This window comes from Scomber japonicus, chromosome 15 (genome assembly GCF_027409825.1).
Source record: "Scomber japonicus isolate fScoJap1 chromosome 15, fScoJap1.pri, whole genome shotgun sequence".
In the NCBI taxonomy this organism is placed as follows: Eukaryota; Metazoa; Chordata; class Actinopteri; order Scombriformes; family Scombridae; genus Scomber; species Scomber japonicus.
Genome location: NC_070592.1, coordinates 10,357,132 through 10,374,947, shown reverse-complemented (window position 1 = coordinate 10,374,947; position 17,816 = coordinate 10,357,132). Strand labels below are relative to the sequence as shown.

At 40.1% G+C, this 17,816-nt stretch overlaps 1 protein-coding gene across 7 annotated transcripts in view; it reads left to right on the top strand.

Moving 5' to 3' along the window:
* LOC128373726 (ephrin type-A receptor 7-like) overlaps positions 1-17,816 on the top strand; it is a 108,941-nt gene that overhangs the window by 49,627 nt on the left and 41,498 nt on the right. For all 7 annotated transcript variants that reach the window (XM_053333893.1, XM_053333894.1, XM_053333891.1 and 4 more), the window contains exons 2-3: positions 5,986-6,141; positions 13,239-13,568. In XM_053333893.1, the coding sequence (XP_053189868.1) occupies positions 5,986-6,141; positions 13,239-13,568 (486 nt within the window). The remainder of the gene's footprint in view (positions 1-5,985; positions 6,142-13,238; positions 13,569-17,816) is intronic.

Genomic DNA, 17,816 nt, shown 5'->3' with positions numbered 1-17,816 from the left:
TAATGGCAGCCTGTTGCACTAGAAAACCAAAAGCCTCATTATTAAAGATATGATACTTAACACCCTGTGAAACAGCCTGTGACAGCATTATTTTATGTTTGGTCACCTTATTCATAAAAAAAAAATATCACTAATATACAGCTTGGTTTCTCTCAAGAAAATGGAATGGTTACAACAGGTTTTATAATGCACTACTTAAGTCATTAGAGAGGCACACATCTCTGTAAAGGGTTACTCATCTCTACTCTCTAGGCCTCTGCACTAAGTTTTATTTTTTTATTTTTCATTGAAGAATGCACCTTTTCGTACAAAAGAAACACCCCCTTTTACTAGCATTGAGAACTTGAATCCGTCCTATTGAGAGAACTTGAACTTGAATGTACTTGAGCTTGAACTTGAATGAAAAATCGTCATCTGTTTGGAGTGAAAGGAATATGTTTACCTATAAGACCATTGATTGGAGATGCAGCATTTTGACCAACAAAAGTTTCAAGATAACAAACTGTGAACTGTGTTTCTGAACATAAGAACATTTTAGCTTTGAGCTTTTATATCAGATCCGAAATATTCAGCACACATTCTTTCATTACTTACCTCTGACGTATGCTTGAGTACAGGAGGCGATGGTATACAGTATGTGCTGTTAGCAGTTTGTGTGGGAGGGGAAGCATTCTCCATCCACTGTCCTCGCTTTTTTTTTTGCTTCACCTTGGCAATCCTCCATGCACATTTCCCTAAGCTCCAGGCTAGTCTAAAGTACTCTGAGGTTCTTGTCTTCAAATGTCTTTTTGTTTTTGCCCAGTTTGATCCATAACCAATTCACTCCAACTAAATTGCCACTAATTAGTAATACATGTTTGGGGACTGATGCATCCACTTAGATCTGATTTCAACTGATCATATTTAGACTCACCTAGTAGGCACCATAACCTCCTCAATATTTCACAATTTTATAACCTGACCCAACTTGAAATACTTGTATATATCAATCAGTCATCTTGCTCCAAATTGCCTACCTTTCTAGCCAGGGGGGACATAATTTGTGTGTGTGTGTGTGTGTGTGTGAGTGTGAGAGAGAGAGAGAGTCCTTCAAAAGTGTTTGATGGTAATGAGAGATTTTGTGGATATTAAAGCAACCCACGAGCTGAAAGAATTAGCATCAGCAACAGCCACACAGAGGGCACTGATCTGAATTAAAGCTCCCTGAATTATTGATTTCCACCTGCTGGAATCACATCCTGTCTATCTTGTATCTCTCCTTCATCCCATCACTTAATTTCCCTTTGCTTTTTTGTTCCACACCTTTAAAAAAAAAAAAGAAAAAAAAATCCCCTGAAAAATCATTGCTGACTAAAACAATGACTGTCATTTTGTGTGTGTGTGTGTGTGTGTGTGTGTGTGTTTATGTTTATTCTCAAGTGTGTGCATATCAGTGGGAGGTTAAGATGTTTGTCTGTGTGCAAGTGTCTAAAGCAAACCTCTTTTAGTGCTATTAATATTAATTGATGTGTGCTGTCAGGGAGGCATAGAAACAATTCATTGCTCACATTTATTGTATTAAGTGCTTCATGATTTATTAATGTGCATGTTTCTAAGGTTAGAGAAGAGAAAGGAAGGGGAAATCAGAGAGAGAAGGGCAAACTGTAAATTGAATCATCCTTCAAAGACAAAAGTCTATTAAAGTCATTTGTGAGCTCATTCAAATGTGGATTTTTTGGCCCTTTTAAATGTTTTATTCATTAAATGGTCAAACTTATTTTTTGTTGTTGTTTGTTTTCATTTATCTGAGTATTATAGGGTGGATTTAAACCTATTGTGTTACTCATTGTAGTATATGTCCCCTCAAGCTTTTGGCATGTATACATGTTGGGCAATGCCACTGTTGCATAAATTCCCTCTATAGATGACCTTAGCCTCTCCTACTGCTGTTTCTTTCACTGTCTCTCATCTGTATGCATTGCCCGTCTATGCTTATCTGTTTTCTGACTCTGTCTATCTGTCAAGCTGAAAGAGTCCATTCTCCCTCCCAGTTTATTGTCTTTTCTTTTGTACAGTACGTAGCCCACCGTCGTTCTCTGTCTCACACACCATCTGTCTGTCTGTTGGTGTCTCTGTTTCTCTTAACTATCTCTCACAGCAGTTGGTCTCCTGCCTCATTCCCCCCGATCTTCATCCCTATATGACTTGGCATGTTGCTGCATATCTATATTTTTACACCTTGAAGAAATATCTCTATGTATGTTTGTGTGTGCGCGTGTGTGCATGTGTGTGTGCGCGTGTGTGTGTGTGTGCGTACATGTGCTGCAATGTTCCATTTAATCGAGGCTCCCAGTCGACACATAGGACAAATTGATCAGTTGGTTTGCCAGCTGTCCTGGCAGATCTCTCCTTCTGTCTCTCTATTTCTCTAACCACCCCCTCTCCCTTTCTCTCCCTGAAGCTCTCGTTCCCAGTTTAACTCGTATACCTTGGCAGTGAAAAGACAAATATGAGATGAAAAAAACATGCCTTTTAATGATGGAGTGGTCTTCTTCATGAGCGGCATCTTTTTTTTCCCCCACTGTTGGATGATATTTAGAGATTCAACATTCTCCCATTGGCAGATGGCTACTGGCCTATTTTGACTGACGTGACCTTGCATGGCATTGGCTGCTGGCGGCCCTTCGAATGATCTCTTGCTGTGGAGAATGATGGGCAACGTGCAAAGCCAGCTCCTTTTGTTATCTGAGCTGCACATATTGTCTTGATACACCCCTATCATTTGACACACATTTCCAAGGTGGGCTGGCAAAATGTGTATCCATGCTGAATTAAAAAGATAAGTCAGAATTGCTGCCAGCCTGGACTATGGCTAGCCAGCTTTTAAGCATGATAGATAGAAAATGCAAAACCATAGCCATCACCAGACTATGATGCTTGGAAAGGCTAAAAAGGGTGGGGGTGGGGCACCAACCATGTCAACATGCAACAATTATTGTTTAACAATTAATTAAAGAAAGAAAAAAAAATGTTGTTTATATAGTCCCATTGATCTCAGCTTTTTCAGCTTTTTCAGTCTTAATTCTACCTTATTTCATGTTGTCCCATCATATTACACAATGTGATACTGCAGTATATATTTCAACAATAAAATGTAAACTGCTGAAAAAAGTCAAGGAGGAAAGGAGTTTCTTGACCCACAGGAATAAAGAGCTCAGGTAATCCGATGTCTCCTGCATTACAGGCAGAATACTGAGTTCTAACCAATCAGAAGTGTATAGAGGTTGCAGATTCATTGCTGAAGGAAGTGAGTAAAATCACTGAAGTGCCAGTAGAGTGACGTTGCTTCAGAAACAGACTTAGTTGTGAGACATCTATTCTCAGTACAGCAACTACAACAACTCGCTTTGCACTGCCTCATCTGAATAAAACGCCAAACCCAACACCCCCATACCTGTTTGTTCCTCTCCTCCCACCTGTGCACTTGGAACCAAAATACACAGACATGCAAAACAAACTCAGGGAACGGTCAGAGTGGTGCTTGCATTGGTCATTATAATCAGTAACTAGAAACTTCTGTCTTTCCCACTTCTTGTCTCAGCTGACTCTCTCGCTTGCTTGCTCCTTCTCACCAAAATATCCTGTTAGCTACTGCATCCAAATAACAATCAGCAAGCCAAGTAATTCACCAAAAGCTTCAGCATAATATATCCATGATCATTTTAGGGAGGCTTAGCCTCCCCTAGCCTCTTATTAGCACCGCCTATGTGCAAAACCTATTTCTATTCTCATAGATCTATGCATAATTTTGCCTTGATTCGGGTGCTATTCACGCTTGATGTTCTTGGCGTGTTGAGGGAAGGATAGTGGCAGCACAGTCAGGAACAAAGGGAGTCTACTCCAGTGCTGCTTGACAGGGTGTGTGTGTGTGTGCGTGTGCATGTGCATGCGGCTGTGCGCGAGTCTGTGTGCACACGTGTCTGTTCTGTCCCTATGCTTGGCTGTGCTGTGAGCTGAAAGCAAGAGGCTTGTCTCTGTCTAATGACAGACATTAAAAAGTCGATTACAAGGTTCTTACAGCCTCAGATACGCAATTCACAGGCGTACACACATGTACACAGGCACAAAACACGCTTGCACACAGACTCTGGTCTGAACCAGGAGAGGCTGATGGGACCCGCTAATCGATCGCTTTTTGTGCGCATGTGTGTTTTGTAAGAGTGGACAAGTAAAAGAGGCCCCTTCATCTATTGTGCTTATGTGGGGATACATTAAACCGCCCCTATCAATAGAATGGGTTAGGGTTAGGTTATTTAACAACCTCTTGATCTATTAAGCTAACAGATTCAGGCTACTGAAACAATCATGGCTATGCAGGATGGCTAACAATATAGTCAACAATCCCTACCCACTAACCCATTTTTACTCATGTTTTCAAACCTTTCATTAAATGCTTGTTCCTTGCTCAAAAACACTAGAAACATAGTTGAAAAGATGACCCAAATGGAGGCATGTTAGCACAACTAACAGCAGCTAATAATTTAAGTAACATGATGTTCCCCAGTAGGCTATACAGAATTTAGCCTGTGGCAGTGTGTCAGGCAATATAATCTGGATTTCTTATTTCATTAGTAAATGTGCTTAAGTTGTGCTTGCTGTACTTGGGTTAATTAAACCTCATTGTTGACTGGAAATGTCAATTACCCCAGATAATCAATTAAAGGACATGTCCTCCTGTATAAATCTCCTAATAAGAAGACATCACTGAATAAGGAAGGTAGTTTGAATATCAGGCTACCCCACAAAGCCACTCTGACCTGGAGAAGAAGGCCTGTAGGAGGTTATATGTTTTTATGGGAGAAGGGAGAAAGGGGATAGAGGTACTGTAGAATGTAAAGAGAGAGAGAAACTAATGAAGAGTAGCAAAAGGATAAGAAAGACAAATGTAATGAGAGAAGAGAGAGAGAGAACACGCAGGAAGAGAGCTGCTAATGTAGACTCACTGTTTAGAATATAGTCTCAGAAGAGAGGAGATCAGAGTATCGAGCAGTAGCTGGCTGGCTGATTTCACACCCATTATCACCTGCTACAAAGGCACGGCAAGTGGAAAATGAAACTGCATAGTGGGAGAGTGTAAAATAACCCTTTTTATTCTGTGTGTGTTTCTGAGTGTGTTTATGCACGGCGTCTTGTCACGCGTGTATTGATAAGCTTCTGTTACATGGTGTGTGTATTCTTGTATGCTGCGCTTGTAAGGTCATGAGTGCTTATCACCTTCGCCCACATTCTCACCTTTTTGTAGTCGCTCTCTCATGTGCAGTAAGTTGGGTATCACTTTTAACTATAGGGGGAGATACATGAAATGTGATGGGGGAAATAGGGAGGGAGGGGAACAACTGCATAATTAAGTTTTGGGTTTTGCAGTTACGTGTCTACACATTTCCTTGGCGTGTTTTTTCATTTGCCTAGCTGGTTCAATCCAGTATCAGCCTTTGATGCCATTTGCCAAGGCCACTGATCACACGTAATGTGAGAATTGTGTTTGTTAGATGGATTTAGCCAAAGTCTCCTCTACATTTTTCCCCTAATCCTATCTTTTATCTTGTCTGTACTTCCCTGTGGATTCACTTGCTTTCTATTTTTTTTTCTCCATTCATTCTTAATTTTCTCTCTCATGAAGTGAAATGGAGATTAAAGCTTTTTTCCCAAGGCTTAAAATACTGCTGTGCTTAGTGGACGAGTGGAGTTTCTGTGCAAAGATGTGGAAATGTTTAAGTGATATAAAATGGCTTTAAATTATTTATTTTGAAGATGTTTAAGATGTTTTATTAGTCTGTAGGGATATACCATGGTATTAAATTACCCTCATGTACCAGTGGTGAAAAAAAATAAATAAATAAATAAAAATATAGGTCTTCACCTGTCAAGATAAATCAAGCAAGAACTGTTAAATCACATTTCTTGGACATATCTGATGTGTATGTGTGTGTGTGTGCACTTTTCCAGCATGTCCCCCTGGATCATACAAGATGTCCTCCAGGCAGCAGGAGTGTTTTCCCTGCCCAGCCAACAGTGTCGCAGAGGAGGAAGGATCTGTGGTGTGTTTGTGTGAAGAAGATCACTTCAGAACCCCCCTGGACACACCCTCAGCTCCATGCACACGTAAGAAGATGATATATTTCTACATTTTGTGTTTGTCTGTCCTCTCAAATTACACCCTTCACCTCCCTTTTCCATTTACGTTTTGGCATTTTCTCTTTCTCATATCACAGGGTATCATTCATGCAATGTGTATTGTTTTCATCTAGACATTTTTGCATTAAGCGAGCAATTTCATGTTTGCAAGCCAATCATTATCTTACCCATCTCATTCAGCCTATTATACAGAATATCCGCTGTGCCTCTTTATCCTCAGGGATCATTTTGCCCCTGTGGTTTACCTGTCCTTCACTCTGTATCCTTTTGTTCACCTCCCTTTTCTCATCACATCACCCCTTCGGTCTGACCTGCACCCTCCTCTCCAGCTTCTGTCACTTCATCTATCCTCATTCTCCCATCTCCAGCTTCTCCTCATCATTCATTTCCATGTCTCATCTAGCTAACCCAACCTTCAACCCTCCTTCACCTTCCCTACCTCTTTTGGTATTGAATTCTTATCAAGTTTAACAAGAAAATAAACCATCCAAAATACATAGAAGGGGTTTATTTGAATCATCCTAGATGGTTTGGTAAATTGCTGACCATTAATGTGACCCACAAATAAAGACAGGAGATGTTTCTTATGATGCAATATTACTCTTTTTTTTTTTTTTTTTTTTTTTTTTTACAGCTTGACACAAAAGTCAAAGGACACACATTTTTTCTTACAATATTTCCCTTTGATAACATCAGTAAACACAGAGCATACATCTGTTTCAAGTGCATTATGATTTGTGATAAGGATATCAGATGAACTCCAGTCATACATTTGACACTCGACATGAATGAAATATCTTCAGTATAGTCCGCATTATTTTATGTTTTTGGGTGGACTATCCAATAACTGTAACCCCTCGCAACCTGTGCTTACACCCCCCTCTATTTCGCCTAATAGTATACACACATTATGTACCCATCCACCAAAGCCATTTTCTCTGCCTCTTAACCTTTATCCTTTTATCACCCATCTGTCCTTCATCCCTCCCTCCATCTCCTCTAACATTAGGTCCACATTATTCGTCCAAAAAGCCCATCACCCCATTTTCTCCATCTTGTAAATTCTCTCCATACTACATTATGTGTCCATTTTCTGCCATACATCCATTATCAACCCTCTTCAACGGACCACCCCATCTTTTTCCAGCCCCCCCCTACATTCCTCCTTTTTTGACCCCTGGACACACACTTCCCTCCTTTCTATCTGTCTGTCCTCTTAACTCGGACACTCATCGCTCTTCTTTCTACCCAGTGCCTCTTCACATTTTCCCTCCTCTCTGTCCTTTCATCCATTTCATCCAGGCATGTTATCACCCCATCCGTCATCCTTCCGTCCAACTGAAATCTCATCCCTCTGTCCTAAAGCGACAAGCACACATACCACTCTATAATCTCATCCCCACTGTCCACGCATTATCCTTTCATCCCTCACCTCTTGCCTTTTTTCACCCTTACTCACCCGTTCACCCATACCGAATACCATTCCTCTCCAATAGAGATGCAGTACAAAGCCAATAAGACAAAGACCATACAGCGTAGCCCTATTGATTTCTGCATCGAGAACAGCCTATTGATATAGCTTAGTAATTAGATGGAGGAATAATGGGCTCTATATCCTGTAGTACTCAGCATAGTAAAACTATAGGGTCACTAGGTCTGGGTGTGTGTGTTTGTATATATCCACATCCACTTGTGTGCACATATGTGTAAGTGTGTGGTCATACTAGCTTTTATGGTAACTACTATGGAGGGGTTTAATTACAATATTGATCGCTGAGCTCTGTGATCCCTGTGTGATAACATTTATAGCAGCCTAATGACCACATTAATTATACTATTGATTCCGTAATTATGATCATCCCCAGACTTGGGTAATCCACCATACGAGGAACATCTGAGGAGGTTGATGAATCTAGAATTTTGAGTAAAAAAGAAAAAGGGAGATTTAGCAAGATGAACGAGGTGCTATGTGAATACCTTACTATCTGAGCAATTAAATTATATATTAGCAGTGTAATTGTATTCTTTTACCTTTCATTAATGCCTGTGAAGCGTCTAAACTTCAATGTGTTTACTAGAGTCAGAAGCTATTACTGTCTCTTTGAAATAATAGACTCTTAATTGTTTTTAAGAATCCTTTTGAAGCGGGTGAAAGAGCACACTGCTATATTTTTTGAGTTATCTGGCAATACTTCCAGACATGACTAATTAAAACTGTAAATGGCAACTACAGTATATGCAGATCATAAATCAGATTTGCATACTGGATCGGTCGAGGCCTGGGTTACCAATGGCCGCCCACCAGTACTGTTGACCAGCAGGGGGCCAGTGTCAACTACGCTACTGTGTGGCAAAGAAGGAAAAGAGAGGTGAAAGGCATGTCAGGAGGCAGTGGGAGAGGAGGAAATGTAGGAGTGAGGAGGTGAGAGTTAGAACTTTGAATGTCAGCACTATAGATGGTGAAGGGAGAGAGCTGGCTGTTATGATGAATAGACATATGGTAGATATAATGTGCGTGCAAGGGACCAAGTGGAAGAGGAGTAAGGCTATAGGAGCATTGGAGATGGGTTCAAACTGTTCTACCATGGTGTAGATGGGAGGTGAAATTGGGTAGGGATAATCCTGACAAAAGGGTAAAGTGTGTTACAAGATGAAGAGAGTGTCGGACAGAGTGATGAGAAGGAAGCTGGAAAGCTGTTGATGAATGCCACCACATGTGCCCCACAAGTTGAGTGTGAGATGGAACAGATAGTGGAAATTAGAACAGAGGTGATGAGTAGTTGATGGGCAGGAGAGGAAGGTGAAAGGACAGGTGATGGTGGATTTTGTGAAAAGGATGGAAATGGCTCTGATTAACATTGTGATCTGTAGTGAGTGTAGGGAGCAGGTTCAGGAGAGCCTAGCGAGGTGGAGGTATGCACTGTAGAGAAGAGGAATAAAGGTCAGTAGAAACAAGATGGAATACCTGTGCATGAATGGGAGGAAGGACAACAGGATGGTGAGGATGTAAAGTAGAGGTGGATGAATTTGATTACAACTGTTCATGTAATGGAGACTACGGAAGAGAGGTGAAGTAGAGAGTGCAGGCAGAGTGGAGTGGGTGGAGAAGAGTGTCAGGGGTGATCTGTGACAGAAGGGTGTACCAGCAATAGTGAAAGGGAAGGTTTAAAAGAGAGTAGTAAAACCAGCCATTTTGCATGGTTTGGAGGCGGTGGCACTGATGGAAAGACAGAAGGCAGAGCTGGAGGTGGCAGAGTTGAAGACGCTAAGATATTTGTTGGGAGGGACGAGGTTGGACAGGATTGGGAATGAATTATTAAAGGGACAGCTCAGGTTTGACAGTTTGCAGACAAAGCAAGAGAACCAAAATTGAGATGGTTTAGATGTGTGTGTGAAGGAGAGATGCTGGTTATATTGGGAGAAGGATGCTTAAGATGGAGCTATCAGGCAAGAGAAAAAGAGGAATGCCAAAGAGTAGGTTTATGGATAGGAGGGAAGACATGCAGGTGGTTGGTACAATAGAGGAAGATGCAGAGGACAGGAAATGGAAACAGATGATCCACTTTGGTGACCCCTAATGGGAACAACCAAAAGAAGAAGAAGAATGGCAACTATTTACACATTTTCCACCACAGCGCAGTTGCATATTTCCTGGGGACTGTGAGGAGGCACAGTAAACCTTGAGTGAAAGGAGATGTCTCTGTGGAATATTGAGTGGAACTACTGCTGACAGGACTGCAATGGCAATGATTGTAGCATAATAATTGTTAGGAAAAAAATGTCTTTAAACTGATGCATAATGTTTGCCAGTATACTGTATGTCCCTACAAATGGATTTTTGAAAACAGCGGGGGCCCATGACTTCCAGGAGGAAGGATAAAATTGCAGTAAAACAGCTTTAGCTTCTGGCTCAGGGGAATGCATTTACTCTTCATAGGTTTTAAATGCAAAAGTGTAAAAACAACATCAAGAGTATGTTTTGGATTAAAACTAAATTAAGCCATGTATTATCATAGGAGAGAGCAGGGGCTGTAGGGAGGTTACCATGCCATTAGTATTAGTATATTAGCTAAATTCCTTATCTTGTCCCAACCAACATATCTATCCTCATGTTATCTTGATGAACAATTCATTAAATGTATCTTCACTGTTTAAAAAACCCTCCTGAAACATCATTAAACCTGCATTAACTGTTTGTTTTTTTCTTGTGGCCACTTGGGTGCACTTGTTGTTAACACAACACTGACATGTCATAGTCTTTATGTCTAGTTGATGTGGCAAACTTGTTAGAAAACTGCTGCCTGATAAAGTTAAGTCCAATATTCAACTTTAGCTCTGTTTTTGGCTCCAGAGGGAAATAACTAAATACTCTACTATGTTCACCAATTAGTTGCTAACTATGTCTGTTTGCTGTTTGGTGCTGAGCAGGTTGTGTCAGTGGGTTTTTAGAGGTTTCTCTGTGAAAACAGCTGCCTGCTGTGGCTTAAAACAACACTATGAGAGTGAACCAAAACAGCAAAGTTGTAGCCAGAAAGATAAATAATGAGCTGAAACTCAGCATAAAGCTCTGTAAACCAAAGCGAAGCTGCAGATTGCTGGTAATTCTCTGTACTGTAGGGTCATCACTACGTGCGATGCCTCTGACATTACACATTATTATTTGATTACCCCTGCTTCTTTTTTTCTGAGACAAAAAATGTGCATGTTAATAGCAACTCATTCATATTTGGAGTCATGGAATTCAATGTTACATAAATGCAGACTCCAAATGTTTGTTTAAAAACAACATCAAAAGCACATTTGGTTTAGTTATAATTCAGTTAGAGTTGTTGAAGCAGCAATTGAGATTTAGTCAAAGAGTAATTTGGATGGATGGAGGGGAAAAGTAGATGGGGGTAGGAGAATGAAAAAGAGGGCAGACGATGGGGAAGAGGCTGAAGTTTTGATGATGAGGCACTCAGATTTGAAGAGAGAAAAAGGAAACTTGAAGAAAAGGAGGGAGAACATGCCAATAAAGCACAAAAGACAAGATGACTAAAGGCCCAGCTGTGTCTACATGAATTGTGTGTGTGTGTGTGCTGTGCTTGTGTGTTCACACTCTGAATGCTCTGTTGGCTTATGTAATTCTGTTCACCACGTGTGTCTGGGAGCAGGACACAGCTGTGGTGTGTGACGTGTTTGACAGCACGCACAGGGCAGCACACCTTCACTTATTCATTACACAGCACATACACACACATACAGGACACATATAAAATTCATGACCTTTAATGGACCTCAGCTCTATTCAGCTTCTGTGTGCAAGGACCTGCAGGAAAAGGCAGGGGTCAGCCAGGACACTGACTTAGTGATGAGATAACCTCCTCTGGCCTGATATTTTAAACAGCCCTGGACTACATGTTTTATTTCAGCTTGTTTTTTTTTACATTCAAAGAACTGTGCGTCAGATTGTGATTTGAAGACTGATGATGTAGTTTTCCTCTATTTGTTTTGACACTAATCACAGTAAATTGCTCAAAAATAATCCAGAGGCATATCATAATTATCGAGTGGTTTAACCCAAATTTTGAAAACAGCCTAACAGTAAGCAACTCAGACTCCTGCAATGCCTCTGCCCAATTCATTGCCTTCCTCCATGGTGACATACCTTTATATGCTGATGGTTAGTGGTGGTTAGGAGTGTACAATTGATAAACTTGTAATCCTTGTACACATATGTTCAAACAACAGGCAAAATACTTTTTCAGTCAACATTGTAAGTAAAACAAATTCACAAGCTGGTAAGAGTCTCCCCCCGCCCACCAGCCCTTTCTTTTAGCCCTACTCTTACTCCTAAGTGTTTTAATGCTCTCTCTGTAATCCTCTGTGTCTCAAACCAGAAAATGTTTTTTTATATTCCCACTTCCAAATGTACACATCACTAATGCAACTTATACTAATATATCATAGAGAACAACTCCACATTTTGAGTTGCATATTGCCATTAGGGTCAAATGGATTCCGTCAACACAATTGCTTCTTAACACCAAATCCTGGATAAAACAGTATTATTATAGCATGATGTGCAAACTGAGTCTATGCAATCATACCATAGTACCCAGTGCACGTAGTCCATTAGTGACATAACAAATATCAAGCATCAGCAGTTTGATATACAGGGTGTCCATAAAGTATTTTTACAATTTAACACATTTATTACAAAAGCAAATTAATAGACAAATCTGTAGAAATTTAATAATTTAATACACCTCTATGTGGGCACCATTACTTGCATGAAGCACATCAAGACAGTACTTGATTTCTTGCCATGTTCATGTAGCAGAGCCTCATCAATGGTGGCTATAGCATCAATGATCTTTTGCTTCAGGTCGTCGATGTCCTGTATCTTTGTTCAATACATGATACACAAATGCAATGTGATTAAAAACTTTGATAACCACTGAGTACATAGAACAAATCTGATTAACATATCTCATCAATTGCTTTTGTAATGAATGTTTTAAATTGTAAAGAGACTTTGTGGACACCCTGTATGATTGCAGTCTCTTAAAGCCACACAGATAACTACTAAATGATGCAGTCAAACATGTTGCTTATTCTATCAATGTCCACCTTTGTATAAGTTTACAAGAGGAAGTAGTTTTTCAGTAGACATTTGAGAGTTAAAAATGTTTTGCTAAACTTCAGAGTTTTTCTTTTTTTCTTTTTTTTTTGATTAGCTGTACTTTCCACTAATACAATCAGTAGAATCCTCTAACAGGCCTGAATCTTCAACCTTAAAACTATAATCCTTTTCAATTTGTGTAACACATATGGCTTTCTATATCCAGAAGCACAGTCTGATTAAATTGAATCGTGGTCATGCTGTATTTTGCTGCGTTTCTTACAGTGACACAAGCTCCTTTGTTAATTTAAATTGCTGCATAACAACTGCTGAATATGTGATTGTCTAGGCCCCTCTCGCACTTTCTCTTTGTCTTGTCTTTTCTTTTCTTTTCAAAAAGAGACTAATAAATTATTTAGGTTTATAGCAATAAACAAAAACACTATCTTATCTCTTCTAGGTCCCCCCTCCCCACCTAGAGACTTGGTCTACACCCTGAAGCAGTCCACGCTGATCTTGGAGTGGGCTGCACCATCCGACACAGGAGGCAGAGTGGATCTGACCTACAGCGTTGGATGCCGGCGGTGTGTTGGGAGGCAGTGTGAGCCGTGCGGGGCAAGCGTTGGCTTTGTGCCTCAGCAGGTCGGCCTGACAGAGAGGACTGTGACAGTGGTCAACCTTCTTCCCAACACCAACTACACTTTCACCGTCGAAGCTTTGAACGGAGTGTCAGAGCTGCTGCCTAACAAGAGGTTCTACACCCAGGTCAATGTGTCAACAAGTCTGCCCGGTGAGTCCCGGTTTGCATAAAGAAAGAGTATTTTAGATATGAAATAAGAGCACCAAGTCTGTGTGAATGAAACTGTTGAGCACTGGTTAACACGTAACTGAAGGAGGTTCAGGACACCTGGATATCTTGTGCAAAAGCATTTATTGAAGCTCAATGGAGGAGAATAGATGAAAGCAGTACAGGTGAAGACACTGTGTAAATCCATTCAATTCTGAAGGGTATATCCTGGCAGGGAGTATTTAACCCTTCACTAGCCTCACAATATTTATTACGTGTCCAAATAAATATATTCTTTACTCATTTACACATGTGTGAGGATTTTATCAGGCATTGAATCCTAAACAAGAAACAATGCTAAACAAATTCATGTTGCCTACATTCAGGTTACATGCAATACATTCTAAGAGGAGACAGTCTGACTATGTGTAACAGAGCAAAGGATATCTTCAACGACCTTGGTTTTCATAGGCAGTCAGCCTTATCAGGACAGCTGCCTTGCCTGGTCATCCTTAGCACACAGAGAGATGAACCGCTCTGAAAGAGACAAGCCATGACCTACTGCTCCAAGGTTTATAGATGAACCTAAACTGACCCACTGTGAAATACTGTGTCATATGAAAATTCTCTTATAGTCTGCACAGTCAGGAAACACAGGACAGCTGAGCGAGAATGAGGTCGCACTGCATTTGTAGCAAATGTACTCAAATGGGACAAACCAGCACGCTTAGGCTTCACCAAAATTCTTTATGCATGTAGACTACATTATGTGTCAGCTAATATGAATTTTAAATGTTGAGCCTTGCGCTGGGTGCATTTCTTTTGAATATCTCACAGTAGGCTACACTGTCCTGGAAGTCCACTAGATTTAACACAGTGGACTGAATTTGTTGTGGCTTGTCTAAAAATATGAAATGGAATTTGCAGTTTTGTATTGTGCTATCTTTTGCGATCATTTTACTAGGTGGCAGGGTAAAAATATAGCCTTGTATGGCCTTTTCTGTCTGAAATAACACCACTGGCTTATTTTTCCCAAAGAACACTTTATGCGTTGTTTCATAAAGGCACAGTTGTAAATTCAGCCTTATTGAATTGCCCCTGTCTACACACACCTGCGCACAAAGTATATTCATACAACATAGATGCATGTGCACATGGGTGCTGAGTATCCCCTTGTACATAAATAGATGTTAGTATACCCACAGACACACATGGTTAATAATCTTGTAATTTATGTAGATTCCTAACATATCTATAGCAACATACACACACTGGAAGCCATGTGCATCCAGATTGAGTGATTCTCATTTGCGTGTGTATTTATAGTAGCCCAAACTCTCATCATACGCACTTACTCCCTTTACTAACAGTGTGCCCGTTACTGCAGACAGAGTAAAAAGTATTGCCTGTTGGAAGTGATCTCATTTTCATCAGCAGAAGTCTTCAACAGACCATTAGCCAGGGGTTTGAAAAAGCACTTTGCCAAGTAGCCTTGTCAACCATCTATGCAACAGCACTATTTGAGGGAGTTCAAGTGTGAAAATACCAAACACACGCAGAGAAATGTGCAAGCATACATCCAGCTTGAATGCCGACATCCGTATACACCTGCCAGACCTGCTGTGCATATTTTTTTTTAAACTTAATTTCTCTGTTTGTTTGTGAAGCTTTCATTTGAAAAAGCTGAAAGAAATATGACTGTGAGAGTGAAGGCATAATGAGGCAAATGAAGTATGAAGACAGAGAGCTTGGGAGGTGCTGCACAAGGAGGCAGCTGATGGAGAAACAATGAGAAAGGAAAGTGTGTTTTTCTCACTAATTGGAAATTAGCTTAGAAAAATGTGCTACATAATGAATGGAGAATTCAGCAGAATGAGAGTGCTGAGATGGCAGCAGTCAGTATAGTTCGCTGGTTAGTTTCAAGTGAGATAAAGACAGATATAACAGTTCATTTCTAAAGGCTTGATGGAGGAAGTAAGAGGTTTGTATGTGAATTAAAACATGGGATCTTTTAGCTGGTGTGTTGCATCTGTGTATACGAAGAGGATGGATTTAAGTAGATTAATGTTGAGTATTTATAATGAATGCATGTTTCTCAGTGATCCAGATTCTGTTGCTGACCAACTGTAAATGTTATGTAAGTGTAACATCTGGACATCTGGACCACATGGGGTGAGTTAGAGGCTAAAGGACAGCTTTATGTGTGTTTATGTGAGTGTGTATATGTGCAGGATCTCTGTATAACACCAGTGATGTGGTTGAAAGTTAATACTGATGCTGTTAAATTTGCAAAGACAATGTATATTTATTTATTTTTCTTCTTCATTAATTCTTCTCAGTTCTCTTATATTTCTTCACTAGCTTTTTTAATTTAAAGCTGCATTATTTGACCACTCTGAACCCAGAGAATCACAGGCATCTCGTTTTAGTTGTCAACCATATATTCTATGCATATAGGCCAAAAAACAAAAAAGAATAACTGAACAAAGGTAAAAGACAAAATAAACTGCATTATGAATTGATTAATTAAATATTATTTGGAAACATAACCCTAAATGCAGTTTTATAGTTAACCACTTTCTTTTTGCAGTTTCCTTAAACTATTGTCCAAACTGACACTTTTTTGGATTAAAACAGACCCTTATGATATTACAAGAATATATGTTGTGGTACCTCGTACTAAATCCCCTTATCTGACATAAGTTGAAATCTAGGATAGAATGGCTGGCACCTACATGGCTTCATCATAGCTGCTCTCAGCTTCCCAAAGGGATTTATTCAGCCAAAACCCCAAGTTCCAAGGTTAGCAACAACACTACATCAGAAAAGGACAAACCTGTGGTGATTATTTTTCCTGTCACCATGGTTCTTTCAACCTTTCTCTCTCTTTTTTTCTCCTTCCCCAGTCTGTCTGTCTTGTCAGCACTTGCCGTGACGTTGATTTGTGGTTATTATGGGGTATTAGGGTGTGAGTTGTCCCGCTAACCGTGTCATCCAGAGGGATTGGACAAGGGGTTAGGAGAGTGTCTTTGCAGGGGTTTCAGAAGACTTTGTGTCAGGGAGGATTTGGTATGGAGTGCTTAATGCCTTGTGCGTATGTCTGTGTGTGTGTGTGTGTGTGTGTGTGTGTGTGTGTGTGTGTGTCAGAGAGAGAGCTTTTAACTAAAAGATGGTATTTGATTTTGAAATGTGCTTTAGAGTTACTTTTGGTGTTTCTTGTCTCACCTCTGCTACCTTTGCTAGTCACACATTGGACCTGTGGCTTTCCACACATGGCCATCAGAGCATGGTTTAGATCAAAAGCTAACCAACTAAACATGACCTTAACCCTCTTGTGTTTTCTCCACAGTGGACGGTTTTTTCTTTCCATAGGGTCTGGTGAGCTAGTGATGTGTGTGGATGTGTGTATTTGTGTTAGAGGCCTGCAGTGGGGTTTGGATTCTGCTCATCAATGTCAGGCATGGGATATATTCACTGTAATGCTGATATATTATGAGGCATACTATAAATAAAAGGAAAAGGCTGAAAAGGCTGGAAAGAAATCTTTCATATATGAAAACATGAGAAACAATTATTATTATGACTATTATATTTAACAAAGCACGTACATGTTTAGTATACTCAAAACAGGGTAATAACTGACATTTTATTTGTTATTCAGCTTCTCTCTTTTTCACTTTATAGTCATTGCTGTGTGAATTTGGACAAGTCTTGTAGTAGGTGATATGAATGTTGTTTTAACATCAGTAGACATACGCAAAATGGCATATCTAATCCACATCTGATCTGTAAACAATACCACTGTCACTGCTGCTCTGAAGTATGATGTTCCAGCATCCAGTTTGTATCTGTTGCCAAGGAAACCAAACAAAACTATCTGAAAAACAGGGACACAATCCACACAATTTCTGTCCAGTGCCCACCGCCTTAAACTAAATCCATGTGTCTCATTTTTTGTGGGAGGATATGGCCGACAGATTTTCAATAGAAAATGTTGTTGTTGGTGGGAGTGATCAGAGTCTTTATGCATTGTAAAGTGAGGGAGCTCATCTGTAAGAGCAAGCAGTAATGGTTGGAAATCCTGTGTAGCTTGGTCAGGCACAGAATTGGAAAAAGCAGTCCTTCCACGGACTTCAACCTCGTGTCTGTACATGTGTGTGTGCGCCTTCGCAGCAAGACTTTACATCATCAAAACTCACTGACCTTTATAAATACTGCAGCAGGGATTTTGAACAAAGCTAACACGCACCA